General features: G+C 39.5%; 2 protein-coding genes across 3 annotated transcripts; both read left to right on the forward strand.

The window, feature by feature from the left end:
- The first annotated feature begins 1,561 nt into the window (after positions 1-1,561).
- Positions 1,562-22,458, forward strand: p2rx7 (purinergic receptor P2X, ligand-gated ion channel, 7). Of its 2 annotated transcripts, XM_034296689.1 has the most exons (14): positions 1,562-1,927; positions 2,142-2,289; positions 2,549-2,620; positions 2,735-2,807; positions 3,701-3,797; positions 4,409-4,489; positions 4,601-4,742; positions 7,923-8,059; positions 8,230-8,320; positions 8,446-8,511; positions 8,596-8,700; positions 8,839-8,946; positions 9,997-10,395; positions 22,368-22,458. In XM_034296689.1, the coding sequence occupies exons 1-14, from the start codon at positions 1,809-1,811 to the stop codon at positions 22,452-22,454; spliced, it is 1,725 nt and encodes a 574-aa protein (XP_034152580.1). In that variant the 5' UTR covers positions 1,562-1,808; the 3' UTR covers positions 22,455-22,458. The 2 variants fall into 2 exon arrangements, with proteins under 2 accessions (XP_034152580.1, XP_028980679.2); XM_029124846.2 differs by lacking the exon at positions 22,368-22,458 and having other exon boundaries at positions 1,565-1,927; positions 9,997-10,796.
- LOC105014178 (P2X purinoceptor 4) lies at positions 10,897-17,509 on the forward strand. Its single transcript, XM_020052984.3, has 12 exons — positions 10,897-11,174; positions 11,268-11,415; positions 11,564-11,635; positions 11,762-11,834; positions 12,997-13,093; positions 13,173-13,253; positions 13,362-13,503; positions 13,738-13,874; positions 13,953-14,046; positions 14,231-14,296; positions 16,593-16,703; positions 16,846-17,509. The coding sequence occupies exons 1-12, from the start codon at positions 11,056-11,058 to the stop codon at positions 16,873-16,875; spliced, it is 1,170 nt and encodes a 389-aa protein (XP_019908543.3). The 5' UTR covers positions 10,897-11,055; the 3' UTR covers positions 16,876-17,509.
- Positions 22,459-22,926: the final 468 nt, after the last annotated feature.

Raw genomic sequence — 22,926 nt, forward strand, 5'->3', positions numbered from 1 at the left:
TAAGTTTACATTGTGGAAAATAATTCACTTATTACTAAATGTACAATGTTGTAAATGAAATGCAGCTCACCCAGGGAACCCGAATGGACACTGATTAAGCTATGTATCATTTGAAGGCACTACTACCACAGTATGAAGTTTCCCTTATCTAATATGATGGTCTTTTCACTGTAAGTGGGCCAGGGTACTCACTCAGAATGCTGCTCTGCTGGTCATCTTAGCATGTGGTTGCTAAACATACCACCCCAGCCTGTTTGGTTCTGTGTTTGCTTCCGTGAGGGACCTGGTGCTGCATACATTTCACATTGGCTAGACTCTAAAAAGAATAGGTTATTATAGTATCCTATATTTTGACACTGTGGGGAACCCCTATACCCCTATTCTTCAAGGAAACAAGTCAGAGTGTATGTTAAATAACTATATATACTGGTTACTCAAAGAACCATATGAACTTACCCTCTCAAAAAAATCTACCACAAACATTTGTTGAAATGTTGAGGAACCATAAAAAAAAAGCTTATTTGAAGAATCCTTTCAAAGGGTTGTTTAATTAACCCACAGTTTCAAGGTTTTAACTTAAATGGCCCTCCATTCATTTTAGAATGAATACATATTACGTTTAATAATATTACAGTGTTAATGTCACTGGTAGTTTTGTATTCACCGTCATGCGATGCCAGTGAGTTACCCTAGAGGAACAGAACCTAACACCAAGACTGTATGAATATAGTCATGCATTGTTGCATAAATGGTACAGACAATACGTGTCGTTTCCAATCTAAACCAGACAGATTACATTGAAAATGGATGGAGGGAGTAAGGATGTGAAATAATAAATACTGATATTAGCTCAACCACACACATTATCCCCATTAAGATAAACATACCTTTTGACTACTGTATGTACATCGTGCCATGTTTTGTTTACCAACTAGACATTCCTTAGTATTTTCAAAGGATGGTTGACATTTTGAATCCATGTAAATTTTATTAATTATATGTCATTTATTTTTCTTCACATGATGAGGACAGATGGCAATCCTTATTCAAATGTATGTATTAAAGGTGTGCACATTAGTGTATTCAAAAGAAAGTTTTGTGCATTTCAATATCATGTATTTCATTACAAATTATTTGAATCTTGTTGGGATAGAAAAAAATTATTTTACACAATAACAACATATTTTAAATATGAATGGATATACAGTCTTTCTCGAGCTCCTGCAGTGGCAAAACACGATTCCTTTCCATGCCATGAGGTTGACCAATCTAGAGTTTTACATGACTTACTAGTTGTACATCAATTCAGAAGATTGATTTAAGTAGCATCTTTTCCTGAAATTAATTTTCGCGCGTGGTGCATTAACAAATACTAGACTGGATTTGAATTCTGTGCACATTTTGAAAATCAAGCTCACTGCATCTATACAACTACTGACCCCCTTCATATCGACCTCTAATATCCTTACGTCATTGTTATTACTAGTATTGGCGAGCCGTGTTTCATTACATCATATTTTTATTATTCATGTCATGTAAAATGTATAATACCATCATTTTAAAGTAGCAAATAACAAAACATAGGACAAAGGATACTTTGTTTCAACTTTGGCTGCACAACAGGGACGTTCACGAATCAGCCCACGCCTCCACAACAGCAATGACTGGCATCTTGAATCTTACGGGCTTAGAATGCAGTCCTATCCATGGAACTGCGACAGATGAAGCTGGCGGGCGTGTGATTACTGACTAACAGGAAGGAGCAGAATGAGTCAGAAGAAAAAAGCGATTTCACAGACGTTTTCGAAATGCCGTGTAAACTGCTAAATGTTTGTGTGTATGAAACAAATAAATTGGTCCGAATACAAAGTGTAAGGCTGGGATCTCTGAAATGGACTTTTAACGGAGTCATACTGTTGTTTATCTGGTAAGTATTCTGCAGAATAGTAGACAATAACACCCACGGACCTTGAGATCATCATTAATATTTTCATGAATGTTATAGATAATACATTTATTCTATATTTATCATGAATTTATTTTACAAATTGTAGTTACCATAGTATTTAATTAACTTTAAACTACCGGGGATCCAAATTAATTGAATACAATTTTTAACATCAGAAGTTACTGTTTTATAGCATTATGTTGCTCTGGAACAAGGAGTACCAAGAGCATGATTATGTGGTCAGCTCTGTTACTGCAAAGGTCAAGGGAGTGGCCATGACCAGCTTGCCAGAGCTTGGTGAAATAGTATGGGATGTTGTGGATTACAGTGGGCCATCACAGGTATGTGTATGTATGTCTCAGTGCATGTTTGTGTGTGAACCTTTACTTAATGCCTGTGTTGCACACATAGTGAGTATTTTGAAAATGGGACATTTAGGATTTGTAATGGAAATCTTTGCATGTGTACATAACTTAATCAAAAAGCAAAACTATCAAATGTTCAAAATACTCACCCTGTGATAGCTGTAACACTTGCACAAACTGTACCTACACATTGATTCTGACTTTCCATATCATTCTATTTGTTTCCTTCTTTAAGGGAAAGAATTCTTTTTTCGTTGTGACCAATGTAATAGTTACCAAAAATCAGAGGAAAGGCACATGCCCTGAGGTAGAGTATGATGACCATTTCCAATTCCTTTAAAATATTGCCTGTCTTACATAGTTCATGTAAAATATTTAAATAACAGAATACACTAATCTCATGAAAGGATTTTTATTGCAGGTCCCTCAGAATGGAATAATCTGTCAAAAAGATAAGGACTGCATAAAGGGGTTCTGGGATCAGCACAGTCACGGTATAGGAACTACAAATTCTCTGTAATCAAATCAAATGTTTTTCACCCCGAATACAGTTTGAAGCAGATAGAAAATATAGCAAATTCATACTGTAATTAATGAGACAAATGAAAAAAAAATAAAAAAATAACAAGTAACAGACGATATGTGGATGTTCGGTAAAGTGCCAAATACACCAAATTATTATCAGACTTCACACAATGTTGGAGCTTAGTTAATTCATTTATTAAATTGATTGATTGCTCTGAATGCCAAGGAGGAATTTTGGCCTGCTTCTCAATGGACATCTGCTATAATATAAGCATGAACGGCTTGTTTCAGGTCTTGCCTCAACATCTGGATGGGGTTTAGGTCAGGATTTCCAAAACTGTACATTTCTTGTTCTTCAACCATTCTGATGTAGACTTTGCATTTGGGCTCATTGTCTTGTTGCATGACCAGCTCTGCTTCAGTTTAATCTCAAAGAAGGACTCCTTGACATTCTCCTGTAGAATTCTCTGATACAAAGTCTAATAGTTCCTTCAATGTCTTGGTTGCACAGCAGAAAGCAGGATACTAGTGCAGCTGTATGTGTGTTTGTGGGTTTGTGTGTTTGTCTCTGCTGGGCATTGTGTGGAGAGTCAGTGGAGACAGTCTCTACAATACAGACAGTCTGTACATTACAGACAGTCTCTACATAGTGATAGTCTACATAATGCAGACAGTCTCTACAGTGCTGATAACCTATATAGTGACAGTCTACATAGTGCAGACAGTTTCTACCGTGCTGATAGTCTAGATAGTGCAGACAGGATTTGCTGGCAACAATTTTGAATGGTCACCAGTAACAGAGAGTATAGTACAGTAGTTAAAATGTAACTCATTTAAATGTCTACATTTGCTTTCCTTTCAGGGGTTCAGACGGGAGCGTGTGTTAAGTTTGATGTGATACGGAAAACATGTGAGGTGTCTGCATGGTGCCCCTTAGAGAGCAAGAAAAAGCCTCCTAGGTAAATGAATTCACTAATATTTGTATTGTCAGCATCAGTATGTATTTAGTGTGCCTGCCATCTTCCTCTAATCTGATTGCAGACTGTAGTTACTAGTCTTGCCAATTTTCACTTCTATATTGACCACTGTCTGACTTGCCAATCTTGCCAATTTTCACTTCTATATTGACCACTCTCTGACTGCTAAAAATAATCCTGAGTTCTTTCTAAAACAAGTTGAAAAACAAAAGATTCCTGGACGATCTTTTAGGTGTTCTTCAAATTTAAACTGTGAGGGAATGCCTGTAAGTTCTTTGACGAACCCTTTATAACGGTTCCTCAAATAAACATTTGAATAGATGTTGGTGATTCATTTTTTAACTTGTACATCCTTCAAATAGTTATCAGATTAACATATTAAATGGAGTTCTTAGAAATACCATTTTACATTTTAATTGAAGATCAAATAGTGGTCCCAACACGGATTCAATCGGATGGATCCTATTTTTAATGTGTAGAAGATGCTAACTCTGTGGTACTGCATGCAATATTTTAAGGAATATTGTCTCACAATAGTTCCACATCCATTTGATACAGAAAATAATTCAATTGATGGCTGTTCTGACATCTAGGCCAGCTCTCTTGCCATCGGCTGAGAACTTCACAGTCCTCATCAAGAACAACATAAGATTTCCAAACTTTAACATCATTAGGTGAGACCTTCACACCTTACACATACTCAGAGGATCATAGGAAAACAAATCAGCATTACATAAATTCATACCTGTACTTACTGATATTACTAATGTGTGTCTGTTTCACAGAAGGAACATCCTCCCTGAGATGACGGACAGCTACCTGAAGCACTGCCAGTTTAACAGCCGTACAGATCCACGGTGCCCCATCTTCCGCCTTGGCAACATTGTACAGGAGGCCCGAGAGAACTTCTCAGAGATGGCAGTGGAGGTGAGCGCTTGGGATTTATTGCTCAAACTAGTCTCTGACTTTCAGGTATGTGTGTCATTTACAGATTTATAAATTCAAACATAAACTGTGAACATGTACTTTGAAACACTGTAATGTCAGTTATGGCGTTGGACATATTTGATCACTAAATTTAGAACTGTATTAAATCCTATAAATTATTTCAGAAAGTTTTATAACACAGTTGTCAGATTCACATGAACTTGTGTTCTTTAGAATATTAGTTTCAGTAACTTTAGATATGTCCCTTTTAGAGGGATCACTGGGAACCTGCAATCACTCACTATCTGTGCTACCCTGGCAGGTCACATTGTGACTAACTTTGAAACCTGGAAGTTACCAGAATCTTCTTGCATTGTAACTGGTTTAAGCCTCTATGGACATTGTTTTGTGTAGATTTTCTACAAGCTGTGTTGCATTGTTCAAGTTAACTTCAATGCAGAGCAAAGAATCTCTTGTTGGGTACCGCCACACGTGGTTGTTGGTACTATTCAGTGGACCACTTCTACAAGTTCACTGCGTGTAAGAGATGGATTCATCTCAAATGGTAAAATTCTTCCCAGCGTTCAATGTCGGAGTTGTTGTACTTTTTGCAGGAGCTGCTGGACAATGCCTTTTCCACTGTAACTGGTTGCCATGTCTGTAACTGGTAACTGGTTGCCATGTCTTCAAGAACGGTAAAACAATATCCTTTGATATCCCCTTATATACCTGTCTGTGGGCATAATATAAATTCACAGCAGATTTGTTTTGCTGGAAAGTGTTGGAAAGATACCACTTCCTCAAAACCACTTTGCTTATACAGTTGTGCTCATAAGTTTGCATACCCTGTCAGAAATTCTGAAATGTTGGCATTGATTTTGAAAATATGACTGATCATGCAAAAGAATGACTTCTATTTAAGTATAGTGATCATATGAAGCCATTTATTACCACATGGGCTCCTTTTTAAATCAAAATCATCCAAATGACCCTAATCAAAAGTTGAAATACCTTTGAATGTTTGGCCTTGTTACAGACACACAAGGTGACACACAGGTGAAAATGGTAATTAAAGGTGAATTTCCCACACCTGTGGCTTTTCAAATTGCATCTGTGTATAAATTAGTGTCTGTGTATAATTAGTGTCTGTGTATAATTAGTGTCTGTGTATAAATAGTCAATGAGTTTGTTAGCTCTCATGTGGATGCACTGAGAAGGCTAGGTTCTGAGCCATGGGTAGCAGAAAAGAACTGTCAAAAGATTTGCATAACAAGGTAATGGAAGTTTATAAAGATGGAAAAGGATATAAAAAAGATATCCAAAGCCTTTCAAATGCCAGTCAGTACTTTTCAATCACTTATTAAGAAGTGGACATTTCAGGGATTTCTTGATACCAAGCCAAGGTCAGGTAGACCAAGAAAGATTTCATCCAAAACTGCCAGAAGAATTGTTTGGGATACAAAGAAAAACCCACAGGTAACCTCAAGAGAAATTCAGTCTGCTCTGGAAAAAGACGGTGTGGTTGTTTCAAGGAGCACAATACGACGATACTTGAACAAAAATGAGCTGCATGGTCAAGTTGCCAGAAAAGTCTAAACTGTGCCAATGCCACAAAAATGCCCAGTTAAAAAAAATGCCCAGTTACAAATAATGCCCAGTTACAACACCTTGACACACCTCACAGCTTCTGGCACACTGTAATTTGGAGTGGTCACAACAATATGGTCACAACCGTAAGCGCTATGTTTGGAGAGGGGTCAACAAGGCCTATATTGAACAGAATAGCATCCCCACTGGGAAGCATGGTGGAGGCTCACTGATGTTCTGGGGGTGTGTGAGCTCTAAAGGCACAGGGAATCTTGTGAAAATTGACAGCAAGATGAATGCAGCATGTTATCAGAAAATACTGGCAGATATTTGCATTCTTCTGCACGAAAGCTGCGCATGGGATGCTCTTGGACTTTTCAGCACAACAATGACCCTAAGTACAAGGCCAAGTTGACCCTCCAGTGGTTACAGCAGAAAAAGGTGAAGGTTCTGGAGTGGCCACCACAGTCTCCTGACAGAATTTTTAACCGGGGTCAGTTCATTTTTTTCTTTGTTGCCATGTTTTGTTTTATGATTTTGTTTTATGATCATCAAGCCACCCTGGGAAGATCTCAAACGTGTGGTTCATGCAAGACAACCAAAGACTTTGCATGACCAGGAGGCATTTTGCCAAGACGAATGGGCTGCTATACCACCTGCAAGAATTCAGGGCTTCATAGACAACTATTACAAAAGACTGCACGCATTGATTCATTTTTTGGGGTCAGTTCATTTTTTTCTTTGTTGCCATGTTTTGTTTCATGATTGTGCCTTTCTGTTTTGACCTACAGTTGAATTTGAATCCCTTAAAAAATAAAAGACTTGTTTTGCCTGCTCACTCGTTTTCTATACAAATGATACGTATATTACCAATTATCCAAGGGTATGCAAACTTTGAGCACAACTGTAGCTCTGACTTACACAGAGCAGGTGAATGTGCTGCACACTGTGTCAACCCACACCTGGTTTGCCCAGGGTTTATCCAAGGTTACTTTACAGCCTATCATTACTCTATGCCTGAGAGTCAACAATGCTTATAACAGCCTCTCTTTATAGTTTTTGCCTTTTCGCCCACATTGTTAATATCCAGTTGGTTCTTTGCATTTTATCTACAAAGCCCAAACAAGAGCCTTAGGGAGGAGTGATCAGCCTTCTCAATGTCTCTTTCTATAAATGGCTGTGTGGATAGTGGAGGATAGCAGTATTTACACACGATACAAGGATTTGCCTGCACTGTTAGAGTTATGTCCTCACTCCATCAGAGACAAGGCCAAACAACGGTCTTTGTTTATGGCCATATTATTGGATATAAAGAGAACTTGTGAAACGCCAGATCTGTGATTTTAAAGAGAGGGTTCTCCCTGCCCTCAAGCGTAAGGAAGATTATGCTTCAGAATGAAACAGAGGGAGGGCAACACTCCTTAATGTAGTCACCACAAAAACATTTGTATGTAACAGTGTCTTTATTGAGCTTCCCAGTGATCTTTCTTGAATGGGTTTATGTCTCACATACCTCTCTATTATCAGAAAACCAGCGGTACGCAAGTGACCTTACATTTTATAGATCATCTCCACCTTGCTCTCTCACTAAAGGGTGGTGTCATTGGGATCCAAATTAGTTGGGATTGTAACCTGGATGGGTTCTTACGGAACTGTCTTCCCAAATACTCCTTCCGCCGGCTGGATGAGAAGGAGAGCAACAGAACTCTATACCCTGGTCTGAACTTCAGGTAATTGGGTCTGGAGTTACTTTTGAACAGTCCATGTCATAGCAAGGCCCAGGTAAAATGAGATTATGGAAAGATGTCAATCATACTGGAATAGATATTTGTAATCGTATTTTAGCAATCCAGATATGCATCATTGTTGATTCTACTTTCATGACTACTTGTTTTGGCAGGTTTGCCAGATATCAAACAGTGAATGGTGTTGAGGAAAGAACCCTGTTTAAAGCTTTTGGAATCAGGTTTGATGTCATGGTGTTTGGAACGGTTTGTATGACTCATTAAGTGTCATTGTTAAAAATCCTTAAGCCTATAATCATATTCATGTCCATGGTGTTCTAATGCATGAATCAGAAAAATGCAAGTGGTAATGTATCCCCTGTTGTTTCAAGGCAGGAAAATTCAGCATAATTCAACTGATTATCTATATCGGATCTACTCTCTCTTATTATGCACTGGTAAGCTATATTCAAATGCTGTTCTAACATTTTTTAAATCAACACAAAAACAAAGTAGCTTGATTGACTTTTCTTTTTCCCCAGACCACTTTATTTATTGACTGGCTAATTGGAACCAGCTGCTACTCTAAAGAAGCCAGACAAAACTACACAGACAAGAAGGTTGAATCTGTTCAGGACAAACAGCAGGTAGGAGTTGGATGGAATTCCCACTAGGGATTACACATGCCTTCAAACCCACAGTAACATTTGCAATTCCCATTGCCTGAATTTTGTATGTAAATCTGGAGACAATGACAATAAGACTGTTCTTCCTCTGTGTCCCAGTGCATTCTCTGTGTCTCGTTTGTGGATGAGAACCATATAGCATTGGTGAAAAGATCCCAGAAGAGAAGTTTACAGCAAGCAAAGCCCATCTCTGTTCACCCATGGAAGGTTAGCTGAACTGTGTTTTCTCTGATCTGGTACCATTCTCAACCCCCTGAAACTTAAAGGATAACTGCCTTTTTAAGGTCACTTTGTTATCCTTCTTGTGTCTGTTTTCTACAATTACTCAGCCGGACACAATGAATTACATAAACATACACTACCGTTGGAAATGTCCTTGTTTTCCATGAAAACATACATGTAATGAGTTTGAATAATAAATAGAAAATATAGTCATTGAGAAGGTTTGAAATAATGATTTTAATTGAAATAATAATTGTCCTTCAGACTGCTCTGGTCAAAAAAATCATCTATTTGCAGAAATTACAGCCTTGTAGAACTTCTAGTTGTCCACATGTGGAGGTAATCTGAAGAGATTTCATCTCAATCTTCCTGAAGCACCTCCCACAAGTTGGATTGGCTTGATGGGGACTTCATATGTACCACACGGTGAAGCTGCTCCATTATAGACAGAATACCAGTGGACTGCTTCTTCCCTAAATAGTTCTTGCATATGAACTTTTGTTTCTTGGTAATTTCTCACATGGAATAGCCTTCATTTCTCAGAACAAGAATAGACTGATACGTTTCAGAAGAAAGTTCTTTGTTTCTGGGCATTTTGAACCTGTAATTGAACCCAGAATAGCTGATGCACCAGATACTCAACTAGACTGAAGAAAGAGAGTTTTATCGCTTCTTTAATTATCACAACAGTTTTCAGCAGTGCTAACATATTTGCAAAAGGGTATTCTAATGATCAGTTAGCCTTTTAAAATGAAAAATGTGGATTAGCAAACATAACATGCAATTGGAACACAAGACAGAGGGTTTATGGTCTGCACCCCCATCTAGATATTCCACAAAGAATCTGCCGTTTCTAGCTACTATAGACATTTACAACATTAACAATGCCTACACTTTTTTTCTGGTCAATTTGATGTTATATTAATGGACTTTTTTTTCCGAAAACCAGGACATTTGTTAGTGACCCCAAACGTTTGAACGGTAGTGTACATAAGACACATTATGTAAGTGTACGTGTTGCGGTCTTGTTGCCAGGAAGACACAGGCCACCTGCATGCCATGGTTGGTGTACGGCAGAAGGATCGCATCATAGACCAGCAGCCTCAGGTTCTCCCCAGACGTAGCCATCCAGACTGGTGTCTCTGTGGCTGCTGCCTCCCCTCCAACCAACCCCAGGAGCAGTTGTGCTGCAGGCGGAGCATCGGTCGCTGCATCACCACCTCCTCCCAGTTCGGACAGCTGGTGCTGAGTCGGCCCGTGTTGGAGGCTGTGCTGCTGTACAGGGAGCCTCTCTTTGAGCTGACCGAGGGAGAGGAGCAGACAGCCGCTCTTCGTCACTGCGCCTACAGGCAGTACATCAGCTGGAGATTCGGGGTTCCGCCCAAAGAATGCCTCCCTGTCATGCCAAGTTGTAGTGTGTGGAGAATCAGAGAGTTTTTCCCCAGCAAGGAGGGAGACTACACTGGCTTGAGGATCAGCAGAACCCGCTCTCCCCTGTCCAGCTCTAACACACCACTTTAGGGAAGTGGAAGAGCCATCAGAATTTTGTGGCGACTGTCACGCATTTTTTATGGTGTATTGATAAAAAAATTCTTTCAGCATTGAGGTTAAAATGTGCAACCTAAACATAATCGTTGCCTGCTAATGTCATGTCTAACCATCGCACTGTCCAGACATAACTTACAATGAACAAAGAACTAACAAGATTTCAACTCAGACCCTGGATTAAAACTGGAGTTGGGAATTCTTTCCTCTTTTCTTTGATTGTCTGTTTACATGTACCTATTTCTGTAATTTTTATATTTGGAATAAATCATGTGTAACAAAAAACTAAATATTTTGGATTTAACAACTGTAGTTCTTGTGAGAGCTGTACAGTTGTTCAGATTCTGTGCATCCACTGGGGTTATAGTTAGGCCTTTATGCACATGAATTACATTTGCAAAATGAGCCATGTTCAGTTGTAATTTATACAGTATAGTAGACGGGTAGAGGATTTGACTACTATCTCAAATACCTTCTCTACTTCTTCTACAATAAATACCTCTGGTATCACTCCCATTGGCAGTTGACTGTGTCACCCTACAGCAGAAGATGGCCTGCCTTAGATGCTGGGTGGAATATGAAACAGCCAAAACAATTGTGATTAGGAACAAAGTAGTGGGATCTGTCTTCAGATTAATTCAGTTTCTTATCATCTTATATGTGATTGGGTAAGTTCAATAATTCCATTTCATTGTTTCAGTGCTTTCAGTCAGAGGGGATGAAGTGTGAATGTATCTCTCTTTAAATCCTAAAAACTGTAGTTACGTCTGTGTGGTGCAAAAGTCGTACCAGGTGAATGATTCAGTTATCAGTACTGTCACCACCAAGGTGAAGGGCACTGGTTTCACCAACATTTCTGGTTTGGGTGCCCATGTGTGGGACGTGGCTGACTACAACATCCCCCCTGAGGTAACATCCTATACATTTACATTTAAATCATTTAGCAATAACAGTTGTTTTCATACATTCATACTGTATACCATTGGGTTTAAGTGTAGCACTATTTGTTAGCTACAGTTGTACTGATTTCATATAAATAGTATTTTCTGTCTGACAGGGTGAGAGTTCCTTTTTTGTCTTGACCAACATGATTATCACCCCCAATCAAATGCAATCATCCTGCCCAGAGGTACAGTAAGTTACTCTATAACAGGTTGCTGAACACTACTACTATGAATAGTCCAATATTATTGATATTGTTGATATAAAACAAACAACTTAAATGTTGCTGATGTGTGACCCATTATTTCATAAGCTCCCAAACCAGTCCACCATTTGCATGTCAGACTGTGACTGCACGGAGGGATCTAGTGATGTGCGTGGTAACGGTAGGTCTTCACTTCTCGCTGACAGATCCTTGATAAGGGTACAAACAAGCTGGGATCTGGTTGAAACCTTTATTCAGGATTAATAAGAAAATGTATCTACTGCTCAAGAGACAATTTGTCATGATTATTATTTTTTTAATTCAGAATAATCCTGCAACATCTCCAAAATAATTAGACCCTGAGACTTTGATTTTGTATTTTTGTCACTGTATTTCAGCACTTAAAATGTTAAATAATGCGTTGGCTATGGGAATAAAGTTCTGTCTCAGCTTCAATTTGAGGCTATTTTCAATGATATATCAGACACAATTTTGTCAATTTTCTTCACAGCTGTTTACTAATTAGGCAGACAACAAACAGATCATTAACACGCCAGGATGTTGGCATCGCTGTGACTACCATATGTAGAAGAATACACCAGAATGAAAGAATGTCAGACGGTAGACCACAAGATTAAATCCAGGAAGCTTAAATATGAAAATGGCAAGCAGGGCCGGCGGAAGGATGACATGACTGAGGGTCCATTTTGTATAAATGAGGGGGCACGGTTAATTGGCTATGTATATGGGGAAACATAACTGACTTGTGTACCTGGGGGGGCAATGGCAATTTTTGCCCCCCTGTGGAACCTGGGCCTGATGGCAAATATAGTTAGCAAAACAAAAGTACTAAAAGAGCCTGTAGAGTTCTGGAACAATGTGTTGTGGACAGATGACACTGATTAATCTGTACCAGAGTGATGGACAGAGGAAAGTGTTGAGAAAGAAAGAAAAGTGTTCAAAATTCAAAGTCACCTCATCTGTAAAATATAGTGGAAATAGTGTTATGGCTTGGGCGTGCATGGCTGCCACTGGAATTAGCTCACTTGTGTTCATTGATATGATTGCTGATGGCTACTACAGGATGAATTATTGAACAAAAATGTAATGTCTAATTTGACAGCATCTAATCATGAAGCAATTACTCCAGGGGCAAATATTGTGTTGCAATACCTCCAAACACACTGGCATAGCAGTCAATCACATGATAGTCATTGTACAATTTCACATCCAGTGAAGTACTGGAATACAGAGCCAAGCAAAAAATTTGTCATTTACCAAATACTTCGACCTTCCTGTATTTGACCAACTAAATGCATCTGGTCATATTACTCTCTTAAAAGGTATCCAGACAGGACTATGTGTCAACTATTCAGAGACAGTGAAGACCTGTGAGGTGCTTTCTTGGTGTCCTCTAGAAATAGACACTGACCTACCAGAGTAAGTTAAATCACAGTATAATGTGACTCATAACAGTATTTTCAGATGACATGGCATAATAACTGTGTTCCTATCATAGAAATCCTCTACTGGCTGGAGCAGAGAACTTCACTGTGTTAATCAAAAACACTGTGACATACCCAAAATTCAACTTTCACAAGTGAGTAATGTAAGCTATGTTAGTCTAAAACATGAAAATAAACTGTTGCTCAAGATTTGTTTGGATTCTGCTGAAACAGGCAATATTTTCCAATCTGGTCTCTTGCAGAAGAAATATTTTGCCAGATGTTAACTCCTCATATCTGAAGCAATGTGAATTCAACCGCATAACTGATCCGCATTGTCCCATATTCCGCCTCAAAGACATGGTTGCTGAAGCTGAGGAGGACTTTCAGACCATGGCTACAAGGGTACATAATGTAACAATTCAGTGTCTCTTCTTGGATCTAATAAAGACACCAGACACCTTGAAATATCCCAGGTTGCTAAATGATTCTCAGTAATGTCAGGTTTGGTCTGTCAAAATATAGTGAGGGTTTACTTCTCCAAGTCCATCAGGTTATAGGTGGGCAGTAGAGTTTATCTGGTATAATAGAAATTTTCTGAAGTTGAGATTTTACTGTATTATGGTTATGTTTGTTAAGGGAGGTGTTCTTGGGATTCTAATTGACTGGAGCTGTGACCTGGACTTCCCAGAACATTATTGTGGTCCTAAGTACTCTTTCCGCAGAATGGACAACAAAAACCCTGAGAACAACGTGGCCCCTGGATACAATTTTAGGTGAGATCAATGAAAATTAGGACACTATAATGTTACAGAGAATAAATTCAGTATTCAACAAGACTTATGATTTCACAGGTTTGCAAAGTATTATAAAACCACTGATGATGTGGAAACAAGAACCTTGATCAAAGCATATGGGATCCGATTTGATGTCATTGTTTTTGGAACGGTGAGAAAACATAATCACTATTCATTTCAACAGTAGGAGTAGAATATCTGATTTTGACAATGAGCCTTGTGTTCAAAAGATGCTAAAGGCAACTATGACTACTACCAGCAAGATCATTCCAATCGTGTGGTACCAGAGTGAAACTGACAAATACATACACTGTTGTACTGTTCTATATTTACAGGCAGGTAAATTCAATATTGTTCCAACCATAGTGAATGTGGGTGCAGCGCTTACATTCCTTAGCTTGGTAAGTCCTAAATGAGTGGTTAAATGAGTGGTCCTTAATTTGTGGGTATACACTCACTTAAAGGATTATTAGGAACACCTGTTCAATTTCTCATTAATGCAATTATCTAATCAACAAATCACATGGCAGTTGCTTCAATGCATTTAGGGGTGTGGTCCTGGTCAAGACAATCTCCTGAACTCCAAACTGAATGTCAGAATGGGAAATAAAGATTTTTTGTTTCATAATGCACCAAATGTTTTCAATGGGTGACAGGTCTGGATTACAGGCAGGCCAGTGTAGCACCCAGACTCTTTTTCTATGGAGCCATGCTGTTGTAATATGTGCAGAATGTGGTTTGGCGTTGTCTTGCTGAAATAAGCAAGGCCTTCCCTGAAAAAGACACAGTCTGGATGGCAGCATATGTGGATCCAAAACCTGTATACACTCAACTTAAGGATTATTAGGAACACCTGTTCAATTTCTCATTCATGCAATTATCTAATCAACCAATCACATGGCAGTTGCTTCAATGCATTTAGGGGTGTGGTCCTGGTCAAGACAATCTCCTGAACTCCAAACTGAATGTCAGAATGGGAAAGAAAGGTGATTTAAGCTATTTTGAGCGTGGCATGGTTGTTGGTGCCAGACGGGCCGGTCTGAGTATTTCACAATCTGCTCAGTTACTGGTATTTTCACGCACAACCATTTCTAGGGTTTACAAAGAACTGTGTGAAAAGGGAAAAACATCCAGTATGCGGCAGTCCTGTGGGCGAAAATGCCTTGTTGATGCTAGAGGTCAGAGGGGAATGGGCCGACTGATTCAAGCTGATAGAAGAGCAACTTTGACTGAAATAACCACTCGTTACAATCGAGGTATGCAGCAAAGCATTTGTGAAGCCACAACACGCACAACCTTGAGGCGGATGGACTACAACAGCAGAAGACCCCACCGGGTACCACTCATCTCCACTACAAATAGGAAAAAGAGGCTACAATTTGCACAAGCTCACCAAAATTGGACAGTTGAAGACTGGAAGAATGTTGCCTGGTCTGATGAGACTCGATTTCTGTTGAGACATTCAGATGGTAGAGTCAGAATTTGGCGTAAACCGAATGAGAACATGGATCCATTATGCCTTGTTACCACTGTGCAGGCTGGTGGTGGTGGTGTAATGGTGTGGGGGATGTTTTCTTGGCACACATTAGGCCCCTTAGTGCCAATTGGGCATCGTTTAAATGCCACGGCCTACCTGAGGATTGTTTCTGACCATGTCCATCCCTTTATGACCACCATGTACCCATCCTCTGATGGCTACTTCCAGCAGGATAATGCACCATGCCACAAAGCTCGAATCATTTCAAATTGGTTTCTTGAACATGACAATGAGTTCACTGTACTGAAATGGCCCCCACAGTCACCAGATCTCAACCCAATAGAGCATCTTTGGGATGTGGTGGAACGGGAGCTTCATGCCCTGGATGTGGATCCCACAAATCTCCATCAACTGCAAGATGCTATCCTATCAATATGGGCCAACATTTCTAAAGAATGCTTTCAGCACCTTGTTGAATCAATGCCACGTAGAATTAAGGCAGTTCTGAAGGCAAAAGGGGGTCAAACGCAGTATTAGTATGGTGTTCCTAATAATCCTTTAGGTGAGTGTACACAACCGTTCTAAAGTTTGGGGTCACTGAGAAATGTTCTTGTTTTTCATGAAAACATACATGAATTGAGTTTGAATAGGAAATATAACAAAATGAATATCAAAGATAGACATTGACAAGGTTAGAAATAATGATTTTTAAATTAAATAAAAATGTCCCTAAAACTTTGCTTTCATCCAAGAATCCTCCATTTGCCCCAATTACAGGCTTGCATAATACTTTTTACTTAATCATGATTAAGTAAAATTTTACAGTGTTCAAATTTGTCCCTTAAAACGAATTGTTTGAAACTTCTATTCAAACAAGTGGCGCATAAACACGATTCATGACATGAATACCTAGTCTCCATTCATATATTGAAATAAATTACCTGTGAAGAGCTCTGGACAACTCCAGCTCAAATCAACTGGGAAAAAAGTTACCGACACAATATTCCAAAAACAGAAAATAGGTACCGGCATCTCAATCCAGACAGCTCCAGCACAAGTCACACACTGACTATGGTTGATTAAAAAAAGAATTAGCAGTGTGAAGCATTTTAAAATTAAACACAGGTCTTACATTTGACAGCCCTAATTGGCTTATGTTTATACACGAAAGTTAGTATGGACATTGCAGGGTGATATTATAATGCACTGTATACTTCTAGGTTAATGCGGTTTGTGACTGGTTTCTTCTGACATGCACAAAGAGAAAGGAGCTCTACCAGAAACACAAATTTGAATATTTGGATGAGTCTAATCTGAATGATGGTGAATCCGTAAGTGCCTGACCTGTTTATCTCTTCTACCAAATAGTCTTACAACCAGGTACCATAGATTACTTACACAATTAACCATACAAATGTTTTGCTAAAAAAGCTATCTTTACTATAATTGGACTAATGCTTTTTGTCTTAACAGCTGGAAGAAACCACTTATGGGACCCAGTAGATCATGCGTATGGAAGAAGTGTTCAGTTCACATTGTGGGAGAATTTTTAACCCAACCTCTTTGTGTCCAGCTTTCTACCCACCTCCACCCTCTTCCACTGCATGTATTTATATTTCTAACACAGCTTATCAAGCAACCTTTAATGTCATAACCAGAAAATAAACATCATTGAAAATAATTCTTTTTTTACCAATGCCCCCATTTTTCTCCCAATCTCACGTTTAAGCCCTTGTGCCATCGCTAAAACAGCCCCTGGGAGAGTCGAGATCACCACAGGCTTCCTCTGATCAGCCAGTCTGCTTCTTTTACACCCCCTACCTTAACCAAGAATTCAATGTGAGTCTACACGTCAGAGGAAACTCTCGCTTACATTGTCTTCCAGCAATGTCTTCCAGCAAAGTCTTCCAGCAATGTTCCAGAAACATTGCTGGAACGCGGAGGCACAAGGATATCCCCTATGCCGATTATATCCCCCTCTACCCGGACAACAACAGCCCAATATGCGCCACCCTACCAGCACCCCCAGCCACAACTGGCAATGGCATGACCGGGGCTCAAACCCATAGCAATGCAGTTGCACTTGCAAGGCAAGTGCAGGGACTATTGCGACACTTGGGAGGCCAGATCTCTATTATTTTTATTGTTGATCAATCTATTTATGAATTGGTTATATATATCAGTTGGTAATCAATCTCTGTGAACAGGTAATCTATCTATCTCTACTAATTCATAAAGGTAGATAGATGACTTACTGAGGTAGTCATTTATCCCTTTGAATTGGTCATCTATCGGTCTCTATGAACTGGTCATCTGCCTGTCACTAAGAATTAATAAAGGTAGATTTTTTGAGATATATCTGTCTCCATGAATTGGTCATGTATCTATCTCTATGAACTGGTCATCTCTATAGTTCTATGAATTCATAAAGATGATTCAGATAGTCATCCATCTCTTTGAATTGGTCACCTATGAGTCTACGAATTGTCTATGTATCTCTACGAATTCATAGAGAAACTTAGACAACTTATTCAGATATGAATGAATGTCTACCTATGTCTACCAATGATGTACTGTCCAGAATTGCTAGTGAATTTTGGTAGTGAATAATTGGTTGGCGAATAATTACAAATCAATGTGTTGTCTTCTTTAACAAATATAACTTATTCCAATAAAAAAAAACGTATTCGGAAAAATAAAAGAAATAAAGACCACAGATTAACCAAAAACCTATACACAAAACACCAGTGGCAAACAATATAAAGATTTCATGCCTTTTCAGACATTTCTCCTTGAGGCCTAAGCACCTGTCGTTTTTATGGACACCTTGTGGGGAAACGGGAAAATTACACACAAATACACATAGGCACATTCACTAGCTAGCCATGAGTGAAGGAGGTGATGTTGTGCTTTGCTGACAGTTGTCTCTTGATCGGGATGATGGCCTGAATCTATCTGTGTAATGTGTTGTAGAAGGAGGGAACCAGGCGCAGGAAAAAGTATATCGATTCCGTAATTTATTGTTCACAGGGAAAAGCAGCCATAAGCGTGAGTCGCAATAATGTTAAACTGCGTACAATAATAATCCAACTCAAGACAAAAATCGGAATCAAGAATAACACAGCAGACAGTGAAATTTCGCTTAAAGTAAACTGCGTCTTAAACAGAGCGCAGGCAAACACATAAAAGTAACAACAACGAACTAATGAGAGGGGAGTCAGAAGGAACTATATTTACAGAGGCGGAGCTTTAATGGGTGTGATGGGTGCGCGGCACCAATGCCAGCCAATCACAGGGGACCCCAAAGACGTTTCTCTTATGGTTGAATAAAATTATAGCAAGAAGAATAAAATGATATTATGATTAATTTGCTATATACTATTTAGTTGACAATGAAGCGATAAACATCAATATTTTGTATGATTCCATAATGCATTTGTATGATCGACCAATCTGTGTATAGCCAGGATTGCTAGATAGAATAGTTTTCTGCATAAATTGGGATATTTATAATGACAGTATGCAGGTTTTTATGTGAAGTCTACGGGTGATTGGGCCTATATTGTTATTGAATCTGGCAACCCTGGGAATAAAGTCGGATTTTGTCGGCTCGTTTGCTAAGGATCTGAACAGTGGAAAGTTAAGTATAATGGAACGTAGATATGTCTGCCACTCAGAGGAAAGAAAAGCAGTAAGTTATAAAAATTACATTTAATGATATGTGCCCTTGAGCAACGTATTTAATAAAGTTGTTGAGCAGCAGACGCAAGAGAAAATGGATAGATCTGAAATTACAATGACAGGATCGGCATCGCAGTTTATAGCAAAAGGCCATTACAGTTATGATCCAGGTCCAAAAGCTGCTAGCAGCGACGTTTTGTACCAATGGGAAAGAAAGCTAAGCTTCGCCACTGCTATATATGTAGAGGGTTAGAAAATGGCCTCTATTAAAAGGTAAGCCTATTATCAGACACCACCCTTATTTTTTTAACATTGTGTACTATTTTAACAAGTTACAAAACTGTAGTTACTCCACCTGACCAATGGGTGCTGCTGTGGAGTTGCATTAGGGAGGCAACAGTCCTGAGTTTTTCACTATCATCTACAATCCCGTTTGATGGGACACTGTGTAAAATGCAAATAAAACAGAATGTGCTAATCGTTTATCCCTATATTTAATTGATAATAGTACAAAGACAACATATCAATGTTGAAACTGAGAAATGTTATTATTTTTCAGAAAAAACATACCCATTTTGAATTTGATGCCAGCTCTGGATAGATGCCACATTGATCCATGTCTCGCCTGTTTTTTCTGAAAAATAATAACATTTCTCAGTTTCAACATTGATATGTTGTCTTTGGATGTAATATCATTAAATGTAATTTTGGGTGCATGAGCACAAAAGTGCCCTTTTGTCTAGGCAAAAAAATAATAATAATGTAATTAAAGGCCATTTTGTGAAGGCCTGCCCAAATGTAACTATTAGTAAAATTAATGAATAATAATTTATTCGTAAATAAAATGAACCACATTTATGACCTTTCACCTGACGACCTCATCCAGACCGGGATGATTTGCCGCATGCGCGTTTTTCAATATCGCGCACGCGCACTACTACCAGAAGGAGAGGATCTTCAGTACCGCGGCTTGTAACCTGGGATCATCAGGTGTTACGCGTCTTTCAGCAAACATAGACCCTCACCCAGGCGACCCAGCCAGGGTTGATCAAGCTCTAGCTTGTGTGCAAGTAGCCTGTGGAACCCACAGATCCCCCTCTTGATCCATAGCCATCTGGATGCATTTTCTGCCCCATCAGTGGTGTTTCTGATGGCTTTTCTACTCCATCCAGTCTTCCCAGGGAACAATAAGTTCCAGAAAGACAACTCGTCTTGATGTTTCAGACATCAAGACCATGTCTGGCCTTAGTTTGGTCACTGCAATGGTTTCTGGGAACTTGAGCTTCTTGCCCATATCGACCTTCAGCTGCCAATCCCGTGCAGTAACGAGAAGTCCGCCTGACCCCCTTACCAGAGCCTGTGGTTTTTCCCCTGCCTTGATAAATGCATTGGCCTGTTTTGCTGGGTGCTGGTGTTTAGCTTTGCTGATCCCTGTGCAGATGGAATCGGCAACTGCTTTCAGGACCTGATTGTGACACCAGCGATAGCATCCCTCTCCGAGAGCATTCGTGCAACAGATGAAGATATGTTTTCAAATGATCCTCTTCTCTGACACAGGGGACATGCTGGAGTCTCTGCTAACCCCCAGCAATACAGATTGGTTGGGCTGGGAAGAACATTGTACACCCATTGGATCAACAACTTGAAACTCTGCCTTCCAGAGCTCAGGCCAAGATATCTGTCTCTCCAAAGCTCCAATCTGGTCCACGCGTCCTGTTGCTGCATCCCCATCATCCTCCTGGAGCAAACTTCCTCCACTCCTGCTCGCACTTCCTGTTGGACCAGGTGACGTTTAACTTTGCCTCTGGCCTCATCATAGCAAGTTCTTGAAATGCAGCCGAGCCTTGCACATCCAACCGCCACTGATCCTTTGAGACTGTGGTGTCAGTGGAGTCTCTATATTGCAGCACCTCTCTTGCACGGGTGACCATGAACTCCTCAGTTAGACTGCTGAATGTGAGCCGTAGTTGGATTTCCTGGCCGTATAAGGCGGTGCTGCTCAGGCTTCGTGGCAGGCCCAGCCATTTGCGGAGGAAATGACTAACCTCTCTTTCAAAGCCCTCAACAGTTGTCAGTGGGACCTCGTAAACCAGTAGAGGCCACAGGAGATGTGGAAAGATGCCACGCTGATAGATCTCGTTGATTGGAGTGGTGCAGTGTCTTTCAGGGTGCTATCAAAGACCTTTCCTAGGCTCCTGACTGTCTTCTTGGTAACAGATGGAATCTGGATGCGTCCAAGGGAAAACAGGAACTTGTCCGTTACCTTTCCCCGCTTCAACACCATTGCCCTGGATTTTGCTGACTTGAAGGAAAGTCCCTGGAGTCCTTGAAGGAAAGTCCCTGAGGATCCATCTGCATCCAGGCACTGAGGTCGTGGTCACAGTCAAGTCATCCATGAAGGCTCTTAATGGGGGCTGTCGGAACCCAGACTTGGTCAGGAGGCCTCTGCATTCAACTTCTGCTGACTTAACCAGCATGTTCATGGCCAGGGCAAACAGGATCACTGATATGGTGCATCCTGTAATTATCCCCTTTTCCAATCGATGGCATGCTGATGTTATGGTCTATTGTCTCTTCAGCTGTCATCACACTATTTGTGGTAGTCAACCAACCGGTTCCTGGACGTCACTGGCTAACCAAGATCGAGTTAGTTTTTAAATACATCTTATGATGTACTTGGACACATCATCAGTGATGTAACTAGGGATCAGCAGCTAGGTAGGTGGATGACTTACTAAACTTTTCATGGATCTCTATGAATTAGTCTTCTATTGAATAGTCATAGAATAGCCTATATTTCTTGGGACATTAATAGACCGACGAGTTTTAGAAGAAAGTTCTTTGTTTCTGGCCATTTTAAGCCTGTAATTGAACTCACAAACAGTGACGCTGAAAATACTGAACTAGTCTAAATACGTTTTTTTTGTATTTTTAATCAGCACAATCGTTTTCAGTGGTGCTAACATAATCACAAAAGGGTTTTCTAATGATTAGCACACACAACATGCCATTGGAACACAGGATTGGTGGTTGCTGATAATGGGCCTCCGTACGCCTATGTAGATATTCCATTGGAAATCAGCCGTTTCCAGCTACAATAGTAATTTACAACATAAACAATGTCTACAATGTATTTCTGATCAATTTGATGTTATTTGTATGGACAAAAAATTATATTTATTTCAAAAATAAGGACATTCCTACGTGACCCCAAACATTTGAACAGTAGATTAATCATTCAGACAGGCAGTACATCAGCTGGAGATTGTAGCCTCCTTGTCATGCCAAGTTGTAGTGTGTGGAGAATCGGAGAGTTGTTCCCCAGCAAGGAGGGAGACTACACTGGCTTGAGGATCAGCAGAACCCGCTCTCCCCTGTCCAGCTCTAACACACCACTTTAGGGAAGTGGAATAGTCAATATTACTGAAAGAGTCACAAGAGTCGCACGGTAACTGTCATGCATTTGTGATGGTGTATTTATTAAATTTTTTGCAATAAGGTTAACATTTGCAACCAAAATCATTATTACCTGCGGATGGAATGTGCAACCTTCGCACTGTTTAGGGAACATTAATAATGATCAAAGGACTAATAAGGTTTTATCTCTGATGACCCTGATCTAAAACTGGAGATAAGGATGAGGAATTCTTCCATCTTTTCTTTGACTGTCTTTTTACATGTATATATTTCTATAATTTATTTCATATGGAACAATAAATGTGTAATAATAAATAAATGATTTTGAGTTTGATAATTATTTTTATTTCACAAATGTTTCTGTGCATCCACTGGAGTGGATGCAGTTGTGTTATGCCTTTATCCACATGAATAAGATTAGCGAAATTAGTCAAGGTCAGTTTATACTATATTCTA

Source organism: Esox lucius, chromosome 13, assembly GCF_011004845.1.
Source record: "Esox lucius isolate fEsoLuc1 chromosome 13, fEsoLuc1.pri, whole genome shotgun sequence".
Classification (NCBI taxonomy): domain Eukaryota; kingdom Metazoa; phylum Chordata; class Actinopteri; order Esociformes; family Esocidae; genus Esox; species Esox lucius.